This window comes from Jatropha curcas, chromosome 8 (genome assembly GCF_041381405.1).
Source record: "Jatropha curcas cultivar XTBG-Jc1 chromosome 8, XTBG_Jcur_1.0, whole genome shotgun sequence".
NCBI lineage: Eukaryota > Viridiplantae > Streptophyta > Magnoliopsida > Malpighiales > Euphorbiaceae > Jatropha > Jatropha curcas.
The window spans coordinates 6399924-6414649 of record NC_143158.1 but is presented as its reverse complement, the minus strand read 5'-3'; the positions used below and the strand labels follow the sequence as shown (position 1 = coordinate 6414649).

The 14726-nt window shown below is 36.4% G+C and overlaps 3 protein-coding genes across 4 annotated transcripts; 1 reads left to right on the top strand and 2 right to left on the bottom strand.

Annotated features, from left to right (window-relative positions):
- Window positions 1–192: 192 nt before the first annotated feature.
- Window positions 193–891, bottom strand: LOC105633452 (Cyclophilin-like peptidyl-prolyl cis-trans isomerase family protein; the record flags this gene model as incomplete). Its single annotated transcript, XM_089725300.1, is given in 1 exon segment — window positions 193–891. A coding segment is annotated over 1 exon segment (627 nt), but the record flags the coding sequence as incomplete, so codon positions are not given.
- Window positions 892–7102: 6211 nt separating this feature from the next.
- LOC149494078 (transferring glycosyl group transferase) lies at window positions 7103–11288 on the top strand. Of its 2 annotated transcripts, XM_089725009.1 has the most exons (4): window positions 7103–7258; window positions 8100–8959; window positions 9795–9958; window positions 10052–11288. In XM_089725009.1, exons 2-4 carry the CDS (start codon window positions 8323–8325, stop codon window positions 11132–11134), a joined length of 1884 nt encoding a protein of 627 aa, XP_089581135.1. In that variant the 5' UTR covers window positions 7103–7258; window positions 8100–8322; the 3' UTR covers window positions 11135–11288. The 2 variants fall into 2 exon arrangements, with proteins under 2 accessions (XP_089581135.1, XP_089581136.1); XM_089725010.1 differs by lacking the exon at window positions 7103–7258 and having other exon boundaries at window positions 8758–8948.
- Window positions 11289–11511: 223 nt separating this feature from the next.
- Window positions 11512–14345, bottom strand: LOC149494077 (pentatricopeptide repeat-containing protein DOT4, chloroplastic-like). The gene has a single exon (XM_089725007.1). The coding sequence runs from the start codon at window positions 14128–14130 to the stop codon at window positions 11743–11745; it is 2388 nt and encodes a 795-aa protein (XP_089581133.1). The 5' UTR covers window positions 14131–14345; the 3' UTR covers window positions 11512–11742.
- Between the last annotated feature and the right edge of the window lie 381 nt (window positions 14346–14726).

Sequence of the window (14726 nt, the reverse complement as noted above, 5' to 3'; positions counted from 1 at the left end):
AAGACTAATAATTTAGAAGACCAATTAACCTAAATTCAGCTTGATCAGATCAGGCAGTTGGCTTAAACTAGCAATAAAATCTTGTAATATCTAATCTATAACTATATCACTTAATCAATCACCACTAAATTACGGATTACCAGTCAAAATTAAATTAATTGAAACAAATTGTTAAATGAACCAATAAAACTCACCTTCAAGCACAGTTCCAAACACAATGTTCTTGTTATCTAACTGTGGACAAGGAGCAGGCCCTGTAGTGATCAAAAACTCCACATTCCTATAATTAGGATCAAGCTTAATGTCATCTTCATCATCATTTTCCGATAAACACAGCGACACAATCCCTGGCCTTGAATGCGAAAGCTTAAAAGCCCTAGAATCAACAGTCTCTGTATTTCTCACCAATTGCGACGGCGGCCTCACCTCGCCTTTGTCTCTCCTTCCTTGCCGTCCCGCCAGGAAAAATTGACCTGGGAAAATTTTATGAACCAGAGTGTTCTTGTACGAAGCGGTGGTGCACATGGTCTTGAAATTAGAGACGGTGAGAGGGACGAGATGGCCGTACAGGCCGAGGACGACGCGGCCGAGAGGGGCCGATTCGGTGCAGAGTGTGGCGATAGTGTCGGAGAGAGTACGGTCAGGGCGGTAATAGGTAGGGCAGAGAGAGAAGTCCATGAAGACTCGGTCGGTTATGGTAGTGTCAAGTGGCATGGGAACGGTAGAGAGAGAAGAGAGCGAAGTAGAGAGGAGGAGAGAGCGGCGGGTTATGGCATTGGTCGTGGAAAGGAGTGGAGGAGGGGTTACAGCTGAGGCCATGGAAGTGAGTGGACATGGTTTGGTTGAGGAGGGAAGGAGAAGTGATTATAAGAAAATTTGATGACGTGGTAGAAGTTAACGAATAACGATTCTTTTTAATTAAATTTTGTAAATAGTAAGTGAACTGTCGTTTGAGATTAAAAAAAAAACTGTGGTTCTTTGAATTAAGCGCCCGTTCTGCAAACGTTTTATGTTCTCTGAAAATTTAACGACATTAGGCTACCAGCCAATGAGGCTGCTGACTGCTTAGATTGGAGCTTCTAGTAATCTATTTTACTGTGAATTTAGATACAGGAACTTTCAACCAGAAAATCAATTTAGCTTATTTTTGTAAAGTTCTGTTAAACCGCTCTTAAATGCAGAGAATAAATTGAGCATACTGCACAAAAAGATGTTGTTTGTTTCTGCAATTGAATGTTTCTTTTTTATCTGGTTTAAATTACAATCTGTGAAATTTTGAATCACTCTAAATTTAATATGCATGTGATCTATGAGTTAACAATTTTTTTTTTGTCCTGACGCAACCGTGACAAACCTATAATCTTCTGTAAACTGGCATAACAAGGCCCCCTTAGGATCTCTTTTGTTGGTTGATGAGTCACCAGGAATTGCGACGGACAAACGACAATCTTTCCATGCCTGCTTCGCAGGGAACAGAAAATTCCTGTGTTGAGAAGAAGCCATAGAGCAAACACCTTTTAACTTGTGCATTTCGCACTCACAGTTACGATGATATGGTCTTCGCTCAATCTCCAAATCATGCATTGATATGCACCCATCAAAGACAGCACAGAGCATTATCTCAGCTGCTGTAATTGACATTTTCTTCTTTCTTTTTCTATAGTCGTTTTTGAAGGTCAGTCTGTGTTCTTTTGAACATGTCCAAGGTACTTAATACCTGTTTTCTGATGCATTTTTATAGAGTGGACTGCTAGCTAGTAAGACAATCTTTTGTTCCTAGGCTTGTCTGATTCTTGAGGATTGACCATTCCAAGATTTGTTTTAAAAGAGGTATAGAGACATAGGAATTTAAGGAAAGGCTTGGCTCGTTCTGCTTGGTTTCAACTACGTAGTTGCATCTGGTGCTTAGCAAAGATTAATCTGGACAAATACCTTTTAACTAACTCCTTGGAAAAGCTGAACTTGTTTATTGCATTTTAGTTAGCAACTGTTTTGATCTCATACTAGGATCTTGTTTTAAAGAATTTCTTTGTTCTAAATTTTAACTTTTAGTACTTTGTTATTTGTAATCATGCGGGACTTTTTAACTAGGAAAGAAAAGTTCATGATGTTGTGAGTTACTTTGAATATAAATTAAGAAATAATCATCTTTAATAACTACAGTAGTTCATAATTCATAGGAAAAAAAAGTTTGATTATCCTTTAAGCATTAATAGTTTTTCCTTGTTTCTAAATTTTCTGTTCCCCAACCTCTAACATCTTTGATGTAAATGAAAATTATTTTGCATTCAATGCGTATGATTTCTACGGTGTTCAAATTATAACATTGAGGAAACCACCACCAATCCCACAATAAAAATAGAGAACAAGGAAAAAGGCCAAAAGGTGCTATCAGTCTCAAAGGCCAATATTAGAAAGCATTAAATGGCATTTACATTAGAAACAGAAGAATTTACATGGGTGTACTAAAAAATGCTATACAGCAGCCTAAGGCAACCCCCCCCCCCCCCCCTTTTCTCTCTTTTCTGCTCTTTTCCATTCCGAAGGTTTAACAAAACATATTCCAGTTACAAAAACTGCTTTTTTATTAGGAACCCGTAGGAGTCTGGGCCGTGTCTCAGTCCCAGTGTGGCTGGAATCTCATTTCAAGTCTCACTTAATTTAGTAAATTTCCTCATTCATACCAAACCAAAGAGCCTTATTCATTCGGGATTTTGAAATTATCCCATGGTACAGTACCAAAGGACTAGAAATAGAGAAACAAGTAAGCAAAAAAGCTTCTCAGATCCTAACCTTTTTCTATATCAAGTCTTTGATATATAGCTTTGATTGTCTACTTGGTAAGACTTTCAAATGGGCCTAGTCAGTTCTTTTTCTGTTAAATCACTGCAAGGAGAAGTAAGAGAAGGAAGCTACTATGGACAAAGAACAATCTGTCCAAGCCTGTTTCTTGGGAAATGATATAGTTCTGTGTAAAGAATAACAAGCGTTAGGACAAAGGCTGTCTAACTTGTGTAATGCACACTTGCAGCCACGATGGTATGGTCTTCGCTGAATTTCCAAGTCGTGCATTGATATGCTTCCATGAAAGAGACACTGAAGCAATATCTCAGCTGCTCCAGCGGCCATTCTCTGTTCTTTCTTCTCCTCTTCTGACTCGTACCTTTTCTTTTCTTGCAGGTATGTAGACGTAGCTTGGAAGCTTTGAAGCTCATGCTTTCAAGCGCTTATAAAGAGCAGAAGATTGGTGTTGATGGGTGAGAGTGTAGATGTTATCTAGGAAAACAAAAACAAATTAGTATCGCTAGTGGTACTTACACGTAGAAACCAAGACAAGCCTTGGTGAAGAATCTTATCGCGGGGTACTTAAATAACTATAACTACCGTTCACTCCTAGGAAAGTTCTTGACTGTGGCACCAATTGAGAGAGACAACAACTTGTTTTGATGTCCGTTTGGGAGTTATAAGCATTGTAGTTCCTCGGAGAAGAAAATTTGTCATTATGCACGTGCGGCGTGGTGATTTTCACTATCCAAAAACATTACATAAAAAACGTCAAATTAATAAATTAATAAATTAAAAAGTATACTTTTTTTTCGTTAAATTTTAATAAGGACAATTAAGTTCAAATATAAAAGAAAATCAAATCAACTATGAGTTCATAGGAAAAAAAATTATAAACAGAGCTTTTTAAAAGGGTAGTTATTGTTAGTTTTAACAGTTAATTGCTATGATTAACTTAATTATTGTAACTCAAACAACTATCAGCTCGCTTCCAATGGTTAAACCAAATTCCATATTGATATTTATTTCAGTGTACTCAATAAATCTGTCACTTAATATCAATGACTATGATCTCTTTCGATGATTCCTCTTGATTTTTTCTTGTCCAGTGTATCGTTCGAGGCAAGCGAGGTAACTTAATTAGTATACAAGAAAAACCTTAAATATTCAGTATATGATGAAAGACATTATTGGACTTTTGTCGTGACTTACGAAACAACAGACAGAAAATGAAATATTAAGAATATTATGGGAATTATTTAGATTGGTGATGGTCAAATCTGTCTTCTTGTGGTAGGTAGGGATTGTGAAGGAGAAAAACATATGATTTCTTGGCTTAGCTTGTAACTTAGCTTCATTTGTCTTATTCTTTAATTTTTCAAATGCAATTAATTTTCAAGAATAAAATCCACAAGTTCAAATTTCCTAATTTTGGTATGTTTGGGTTTTGGGTTTTGGAAATAAATTGTTTACTGTACGAAATCAGAGCTCATTATAAGATTCTCTTATCAATGAACTTTACTATGTTGTGGCGGTGCTCATTCAAATGAGATCCACACATATTTGAAAATAAAAGTCAACAAAGGGAGGAGGAAATAAAGAAGTCAGGCGGCATCCGTGAAACGTGCAAATTGAAAGTGGTAACCAATTTTCATTGGTATTGTACAACTCGTTCAATACGCGTTTCCTTCTCCTATAAATAAAAGAAGTTTTCCCTCAACAAAACATAGCAAAAATATAGATTAGTAAATGAGAGAACAATTGTGAGAGAGTAATTGTGGGAGAGAAAAATAGAGAGATTATTCAATAAGAAAAATTAAGCTTAATTTTTCGGGTATTCTTGGATTGAGGGTTGTGAGTGTATGTAAACACTTTATTTATTTTTCTCCTATAAAAGATCTACAGCAGTTCGAAAACGTAAGCAAGATTAGCCGAACTCCGTTATCAAATTGTGTGTGTTATTATTTTCTTTTGCTCCCTCGTATGACTTATCAGGGATTTTGCGTAATTTTTTTTCAACAACTGGTATCAAGAGCTGATGCCCAACGTACTAGAGTTTGTGTATAACATTTACATTAAAAATAACAGACTGGCGCTTTATGATAATGAATTTAATCCCAAGATGCACCAGAAGCCTTGAAACAGAGAAACAAAGAACAGTCTTTCCATGGCTGTTTCTTGGGAAATGACATGGTTCTGTGTAGAGAACAAGCATTAGGACAAAGGTCTTGTAATTTATGTAATGCACACTTGCAATCGCGATGGTATGGTCTGCTTCCATCAAAGGCACACTGAAGGAATATGTCTGCTGCTCCAGTGGCCATTCTCCCCTCTCTTCTCCTCTTTCGAATCTGTTATTATTTTTATATATGACCTTAGAAATTATGAAGCTCTTGCATGCTCTAAAGTGCTTATATATAGCTTATGAGGATTGATTAGTGTTGATAAGAGAGTCTGTGTAATATAGAAAGCAAATAATCTAGTGCCTGTTAGTGCTAAACGTAGAATTCTAGACAGTTTTGGTCCGAAAATTCCTGCTCTGGTAGTTCCACAACTAATACAAACGTTTATTCCTAGCAAAGTTCTAGTTCTTGACTATGGAGATGTTGGGATATCCTCCCAAGTCCCACGTCGGAAAAATGTGAGAAGAGGAATCAAAATATAATGGTTCAAACCCAACCCATTAGTATGAGGCCTTTTGGGAGGTGCCCAAAAACAAATCCGTGAGGGCTTAGCCCAAAGCGGACAATATCATACTAATTCGGGGTTGGATGGTATGTGCGGTCCTAACAAGTGGTATCAGAGCCCAGGTTCGGAGCGGGTGTGAACTGCGCAGTGTGAGAAAATCTCGGTGTGACGTTGTAACAACAGGACCAAAACCAGAAGAAGATCTGCAAGTGGTATCTTGTGTCGAAAGTCTTCCCGACAAGAGGAGGTCGGGCGGCGTGTCCCGCAAAGTTGTAGCGGCGGTACAAGATGGTGGGCAGATTATCCCTGGAGGGGAGGTCACGATTTGTGTGGTCCTTGGTTGGAGGGGAGGTTTGTTGGGATATCCTCCCAAGTCCCACATCGGAAAAATGTGAGAAGAGGAACCAAAATATAATGGTTCAAACCCAACCCATTAGTATGAGGCCTTTTGAGAGGTGCCCAAAAACAAATCCGTGAGGGCTTGGCCCAAAGCGGACAATATCATACTAATTCGGGGTTGGATGGTACGCGCGGTCCTAACAGGAGACCCTATTGTGTCCAAAGTTAGAGAGAGAGAGAGAGGGAATTTGTTATGAGCATACTGCTCTCCAAAGGAATTTTAGAGAATCTGAATGTGGTAGTTACACAACTGAAACAAACGCAAACGGCCATCTCTAGGGAAGTTCTAGTTCTTGTCCTAAGTGTGAGAGAGATAGAGACATTCTGGACTTGAAAAGGGTTTGCCCAGTTTGGTTTCACTTGTCTTGTTCTGGTTTAGCTTACATTTCAATTAGTCATCAGCTTAGTTCTTGTTAATTAACAACTCTGACGCTATTCTAATTTTGTAGTTTTCTGCAAGCTCTTTCACTGCAGCTATTTCATTGTTCTTAAAAAGATCGATTTTAACTAACTACTAATGAATCCAAATTTTTGTCTGTGTACAGGTTTGATTGTTTCAATTCCAACAACTCTAGATGAAGTCACATGTTTGCTTAGTTCTTGATAGTAATACTCACTTGTCACTTCTCTCAATCTAGGTTTTATGTTTCTCTGTTTGAACTTATATTTTTGTTCAATTGTTTGATTATTGGAAGCATTGTGAATATTGAACATGCAAAAGCAAAGCTTTGCATTAGAAGACATAGTTGTGGTTTTGTAATTTGCAAGAGAAGAAACAAAATATACTTACAGATTATAGAGTGGCTCGGTAAGATATGTTTGAGTTTAACGAATAATCTATATAAGATTAGAGAGGATTCAATGCATAGAAAAATACATTTATCCATAAAAGAAAAAAAAAATTATGAGGACAACCATGAATTCCCAAATAAAATTAATATTATATCATTTATTGTTATATATTGTATAATTTTATTATATTTTATTTATATCTAGTATAAAAATATAAATAGCTTTGACTAAGGTTTAGTCTTGAGTTGAACCAAAATGAAGCAGTTCAAAATCAATTGAAATCAAACTTAGGTGAACCCAAAAGTAAAAAAGAATCAACAATTAAGACCAAATCCCTGGGTTGGAGAAACGGTTGAAAAGAATTTGGTTCCATTCGGAATAGTGTCTATGGAACGACAGGTCGTTAAAAGGATGTGTTGTCGTTGGATTTTGGTTCCGTTAGAACGACATTAGACACCGACCACTAACACCGGCCCAAAAAAGAAAAGCAGAAAACCGGAAGGTCTAAGTCCAGAATAGTGAAAAGCTGAAATCTACTATCTTTTTCAAGCCAAAAACGACAGTTCTCTTCTTCTTCTTCTTCATTCTTCTTCTGGTAAGTTCCTTCGTCATTGTTATGTCTCTTTAGTATGATTGCTGCTATCAATTAGGGTTTTGCTGTATGAAACTTGTTTATGTCAAAATAGACATTTTTTTTAAATAGGACTGGATTGTGTTAGTTTGTGAATTCTCAGAATGATTTACTAAATTCAGGCGTCTGCGCCTTAGATTTTGTTTTGATTTATTACCTTAGAGATGATACGATCCTAAAGGAGAGCTTAAAAATTCAATCTTTAATGGCATTTACTTGTTCCCCTTTCACATTTAGTTCTCAGGTGACTTTTTACAATAAGCTCAATTGAATTGATCGCAATTGGAACTCTATTCCCGATTCAGAACACTATAGAAGTCTCTCCAATAGAAATCAAACTATCATTGTTGTTGAAGTGGTTGAATGTGAAAAACTCTTCAAATCATGGAAATTTTCGGTTTCAAGCATCGAAATATTTCTCTTGTTAGGAACAGAAACTGCAATCTCTTTTTTTTCCCCCTTTTTTTAAGGGGAATGTAAGTGAGTGATGTATTCTTTCATTCATTTACTTTTGCTTGCGTGTGAATTCATTTTTAGGTCCTTAGACTGGTATTCTTTATTTTAATTCAAATATTAGATTAAAATGTTAATTTATAACTTTTCTGTTTCTCTGCAATATTTTCTTTCTGGAGAATGATCTACATGCACTTACAAGTCCAAATTTTTGGACTGGAATTATTGAGATCTGGCAATTGTTTAGATGAACCGTTTGTTCCAATTTAAAAGAATGCTTTATTTTGACAATACATAATGTCATTCTATGAGTGATTAAGCTTTCTTACCATCTCTATTTTTGGGGATTCAGGTATTGATGTATATTGTTCAAATCAGTTTTGTGTTTCTCTCTCATTTCTATATGGGATATATATTGTAAGCTGAAACCTCAGCAACAATCACCATTCACTACAAACAGTCTCCTATCAATCTTAGTGACTTCTCTACCTCCTAATTTTCTCATTATATCTACACTCTCCCCCTAAATCTTCCAATGTCTTTACCCTCCTCTGAACTCTAGCCCTAAAAGATAAATGGTCGGCCCACCAAAGAAACACTTCCTACCTCTCCTCCTTCTTGTCTCCCTATTTGCTATCTTTTTTTTCTCTCACTATCATTCCTCTGTTCCTATCACCCCACTAATCCCTAATGTCAACCCTAATTTTATTCCTATTAATGATCTGAACAAGAATCTGAGCCCCCAAAACACTCCCACGTTCACTTTCCTAATCAAAGTCCTTGCATTCAACCGCTTGGATTCACTTTCACGCTGCCTTCAATCCCTTGCTAATGCTAATTATGATGGTGACATTGTCCATCTTCATGTCTACATTGACCATTTTCCCTTTGTTAATGATTCATCCAACGTATTGGACCAAAAACTGGAGGACTCCCAAAGGATGTTGGAATTTGTTGATGGTTTCCTGTGGAATTTTGGGAACAAGGTAGTCCATTACCGAACTGGGAATGTGGGGCTGCAGGCACAGTGGCTGGAGGCCTGGTGGCCAAGCTCCAATGATGAATTTGCATTTGTTGTGGAGGATGATTTGGAGGTTTCTCCACTGTTTTACAAGTTTGTCAAGGCTGTGATTGTTAATTATTACTACAATGTTAGCAGCTCTAGTCCATCCATCTACGGTGTCTCCCTTCAGCGCCCAAGGTTCGTTCCAGGTACCATTTACTATTTATTTTTGCTTTTACAATACTGTGAATGCTATGGTTTAAGTTTTTAGGAACGCAGTAGTTAATTGGGGACGATGGATTCCTTGTTTATTGGACAAACTGTTAGTTTTTTTTACCTTACTTTCTTTGCCATTAATTGTTTAAGTTTTCCTGAAAAAGCAACTAATGTTCTTACACCTTGATGGAGAATCTTATACTCAATGTTAAGTTATTTGATACTCTCAAATCTTTTAGTCCAAGCTTGCAAGCCATGGAAACCATAGTTTTTTTATGGATTATGATTTATCAACATCTCTTTAGACCTTGTTCAAATGTTTTACCATTGCATTATCACTTCTTATTCTTATCTATAATACCATGGCATTTGTGATGCTACCATTCGCATGGACATTGACTTGAGTTTCAAACTTCCAATGCACAAGTTAGAGCTGCTATCCTCTGCCTATTAGATACTCGATGATATGTCTAAATAGATGGAAAGCACCTGTCTATAAAGCTGATTGTAGGAACGGGCCAAGCATCCTTTTTACTATTATCACTATAAAGATCTGTAGTAATCATAATGACCTGTCTAAAAGCATATATTTTTAAATGCCAGGTTATCTGATCCAGGTTGCCACTATTTAATTTTAACATGCCTTGATATTATTTATCTGCAATAGAAAGAAAATGTAGCATGTATATAGTTGGCTTCCTTCTTTTATAATTCTCATGAAAATTTTGTTGGTTTTATGGCTCTCAATGCTTTCCGTTCTCCTACTTTTGCTCTTAAAACTTGAATCCCAATGAGATTAACGTTGATTTGCTTGGTTGCTGATTATAGGTAAACATGGAAACAAATTACATTTGGATACTGGAAGAGAATTATTTTTGTATCAGTTGGTTGGCACTTGGGGTCAAATTCTCTTTCCGAAACCTTGGAAAGAATTCAGGCTGTGGTATGACAAGTGCAAGGCCAAAGGCATCAAGCCATTTCTTGATGGAATGGTAATATAATTCTCCGTACATACACACAAAAGTTATGTGTTCATTTGTTGTTTATTTGAAAGGTTTCACTCAAAACCTAGCATCTACATGCAGGTGACTACTGGATGGTATAAAAGAATGGGAGAAAGAATTTGGACTCCATGGTTCATTAAATTTATTCATTACAGCGGCTATTTTAATATCTACACCAATTTAGGGCATGAGAGAGCACTCAGTGTATCTCACAGGGATGCTGGTGTTAATTATGGGAAAACAGTTGGACCAGACTCTCAATTAGTGGATGAAAGTTCTTTTGACTACAACTTACTGGAAATGCAACCGTTGAGTAATTTGAAATGGTATGATTTCTGTTTTAGAGAAGTAGTCCCTGGAAGAGTCGTAAGGGGTGTGGATGATCTTGGGTCCGTTCTTCAGTCTGTGCAGAAACTGCAGACTGTTTTGCTTGTGAGCATATTTGGAACATCAGAAACAATCACAAGGAACCTACTATGCCACTTTGAGAGGCTAAACATTCAGAATTATATAATTATGGGTCCTCACTCTGATTTTCTGTATGATCTCGCTAGAAGGGGACATCCTGTTATTGATGCGAACAATCTTCTTGACAACATGAGAGCACAAAAATTAATAAGATTTCAAGGTTCCAAATCAGAACTTGCAGACATATTAGTGAAAGCTTATATGATCAAGAAGTGCTTAGAATATGAGTACAATTCCTGGACAATAGACGCAAACATGCTTTTTGTCAGTAATGATTTCTTTCATGAGTTTATTATCAATAAATCTAAGGAATGTATTGCTGGGAAAAGCTCAGAGATTTTCTTCGTCAGGAGCTCCTCATCTGTTAGGAAAATTTGGACTGATGTTTTCTTGAACAAGGTTGCTACTGCAGCTGTTCAAGCTCCATTACCCACAGAAAATAAAAATTTTGTCTTCTTGGTGACAAAGTTGTTGGAACAAAATGGTGTAGGAATTACCTGGGTTGATGAAACAAGCTTTGGCATGAAAATTAGTATTAATAGCGTTATCCAGTCCATTTTGGGGGCTTGGAAGATTGTTTACTGGTCAATGGAGATTGGTCTAGATTTGGTTCAGAGGCAGCTAGAAGAGATGGGTATGTGGGCTTTAGATGGTGACTCTTCTTGCAAGGCTGTTATTTGTCACCAATCATCGTAGAATTTAATGGTTGAGTTGAGAGTTGAGATTTTTCTTTCCTCCTTGTACCCTTTTTTTTATCCACAATTGTTTTGTATCGTCTTTTAAGCACTACAATGTTCTATACATTTTCGTACAGATGTAACTTGCTTGTGTTAGTAAACTTTTGCAGCAATTGAAGAGTTCCATGACATTTTCAGGATAATTGATTGATGAAGATACGTAAAATTAGGTAGCTTCAGAAACAATATTCCAGCTTGAGCTCTTAGGATTGGCTGCCCTCTCGGGTTGACCTCTCATTTGTTCTTCGATCTAAAGATCATTGCAGTAGCAGGATAGAGAGACAGTGCATGAAGGATGATTTCTAGGGCTCATAAAATAGTAAAAATAATACTATATTTTCAAAAAGATTTCCTGTTATAACAACTCTATAATCTGTTCAACATATCTGAAAAACTTGTCTCTCAAAATTACAACACAAAAACATCTAACTGTGTGAAAAAAATAAAATTGACGAAATATTGATGATAGAGAACCTTCTTTATCTCTTCTAATACATTGGAGGCTATCAACTAATCTCTGTTTCTAAAATGAGCATTCAAATTCAAATGTGATGTCTGATAAATTTATCATGATTCTGCAAGCCAAAGTCCCGAGCTCACAATTTCCTCTCCTGCTACAAAAGTATGAACCTGATCGTTGATTTGGACCCAACTGCATCCAGGATTTTTCTTTGCACCCCTTGACTTCATCAGTTCCCTTACCCTGTTTGCCTCATCCCATTTTCCTGCTTCTGCATACACGTTTGAAAGAATTGTGTAATATCCAGAATGCTGTGGCTTTAACTTAAATAGGTGTTCTGCTGCCCAAGACGCCAACTTTATATTCCCATAGATTCGGCATGCCCCAAGTAAAGCACCCCAAATATTGGCATCCGGTTTAATAGGTAACCCTTTAATGAATTCTACAGCTTCTTCCATAAGTCCAGCACGGCCAAGAAGATCAACAACACAAGCATAGTGCATCTTTGTTGGCTTAATATTCCGAGCCTGCATTTCCTTGAAGTATTCTTTTCCCTTCTCAACTAGCCTACCATGACTACAAGCTGACAAGACAGCAATGTATGATACTGAATCATATTCCACACCATCTTCTTTCATTGCTTCAAATAGACGGATAGCAATATTCAAGTCACCTAGCATTCCATAACCTAAAATCATAGTATTCCAAGAGGCTGTATCCTTTTTCGGAATCTCATCAAAGACCTTATGAGCAAGATCAATTCGCCCACATTTGGTATAGAAGTCCAGAAGAGAATTAGCAATAAAGGTATGCATGTGCAAATGCTTTCTTACAACTAATCCATGTATCTCTTTACCTTGCTTAAATGCACCTAGATTTGCACAGGCTGAAAAAACACCCGTATAGGAAATTACATCACGCGTCAAACCCATAGACCCCATTTCTATGAATAAACTAAGAGATTCTGCACACTTGGTTGTATTAGAATATCCTACAATTAAAATGTTATAAGATACTTCATCCCTAAGGGAGATGCTAAAGGTACTTTGAGCAAGATTTAGGCAACCACATTTTGCATACATATCTGTCAGAGCATTGGAGACAAACAAATCAACGAAGCATCCCATTCGGATTGCTCTTGCATGGATTTCTTTTCCAGCACGAAACAATCCCATTCGTGCACAGGCTGGAAGGACATTTGTGAAGGTGACCATATTCAGAATTTCACCATCAGCTTGCATTTGTCTCACCAACTCAATGGCTGCTAATTCCAGCCTGTTCTGTGCAAAATTTGCAACCATAGCATTCCAAGAAACAATATTTTTTTCATCCATTAGGTGAAACACATTAGAAGCTTTAGTTGGATGGCCCAATTTTGCATACATATCAATCAGTGAATTAGCAATAAAAACATCAGATTCAATTCCAAATCTTAAACTAAACCCATGAATCTCCTTCCCTAAGTCAAAAAGTTCTAACTCAACTAATACAGGTAAAATACTAGAGATTGTGACAGAATTTGGTTTTACCTCTTCATTGATCATCAGTCTCAACATCTCTAATGCATCTTCATTATGCCCTAGATAAGCAAGACTGGTAATAATTGCATTCCAAGAGACCTCGTTCCTTTTCATCATTTCATTAAAAACTTGCCTTGAAGTCTTCACATTCCCACATTTCCCATATACATTAACCAAAGCATTGCAAACAGTCACCTGAGAATCCAACCCAACTTTCAAAATGTAACAATGAATTTGCATTGCCATCACCTCATCTTCAAGTACAGAACAAACTGGCAACACAGTTACAACACTAGCAATATTTGGCCTAAACCCAGACCTCAAATTCATTCCACAAAACAAATCAATCGCCTCCACATAAAACCCATTAACTGAAAACATTCTTAGAACAGTATTCCACGATACAACGTCTCTTTCAAGCATTTCATCAAACACTCTATTTGCGTCCTTCAAATTCCCACAATTACCATAAAACGACAAAAGGGTATTACCCACAAAAACATCCAAATCAAAACCAAACTTAAACACAAGCCCATGAATCTCCATACCCTTTTGAAGGTTCAAATTAGAAGTACAAGCTTGAAGAACAAAAGCAAAGGTATGATCATCAGGCTTAACTCCATTTTTAAACATTTTATTAAAAATTTCGAAGTGATCATTAACTCGAGCAACCAGAAAAGCTCTAATAAGAGTATTCCACAAGAAAGCAGAGTAAGAATAAGGAACAGTATCTCCAAAGAGACGGTGACAGGTTTCAAGGTCGTGAAAAGAGGCATAACGGAGGATAAGAGAGGCGCAAAGGGAAACATTTTGGGGAAGAAAGCCATTAAGAAGAGCAAAGGCGTGAGATTGCTTTGCTTGGCAAAGAGACAAAGAGGAATATTGAGAGAAAATTTGAGGGAAATTGGATTTGCATGAGATTGTTGAAACTAGATGATAAAGACCTTTATTTGCATGGTGAATAATTGAAAACATTGAACGATAAGCTGGAAAGATATCTTCTTGATAAGCAATTTCTCAGTTTATTACTATTTTGGAGTAAGCCATGGTCCATCGCCGGTGGTTTTCTTTAGTTCCCGGTCATTTAATTTTCTGTATTTCACTTGGTAACTTCCATTTTGTCCATGGATACAAGAGAAGATCGAGTGCTGGAGGTTGAAATAATGTCGTTTTTTTAACTGTTCATTTTCTTTTCTTTTTTTTTTTTTTTCAATAATAGTTGAAATTCTTATTAATATCCGCTATTGAAAAATTTACGCATCAACCTCACTAATTTGGTTATTGAAATTCTTAAAGGTGGTTCTCTATTGGATTAGAATCAATACCTAGAATTCAAGTTTCTAATTTGGGATTCAGGATCAAAATTTTCAAATCAATTTTGATTTCAATTTTAGTCCTTCATTTTTAATCTTTTAGACTAGTTTTACAAATTTAATTATATAATCAATAATCGACTATTCAGCTTGTAATTTTTAAATAAAAAAAGTAATGAATAGTAATTATGCTTACATACATTCAATAATAATAATAAATAATAACAATCAAAAATAAAATAAAATTAGCACTAGCTA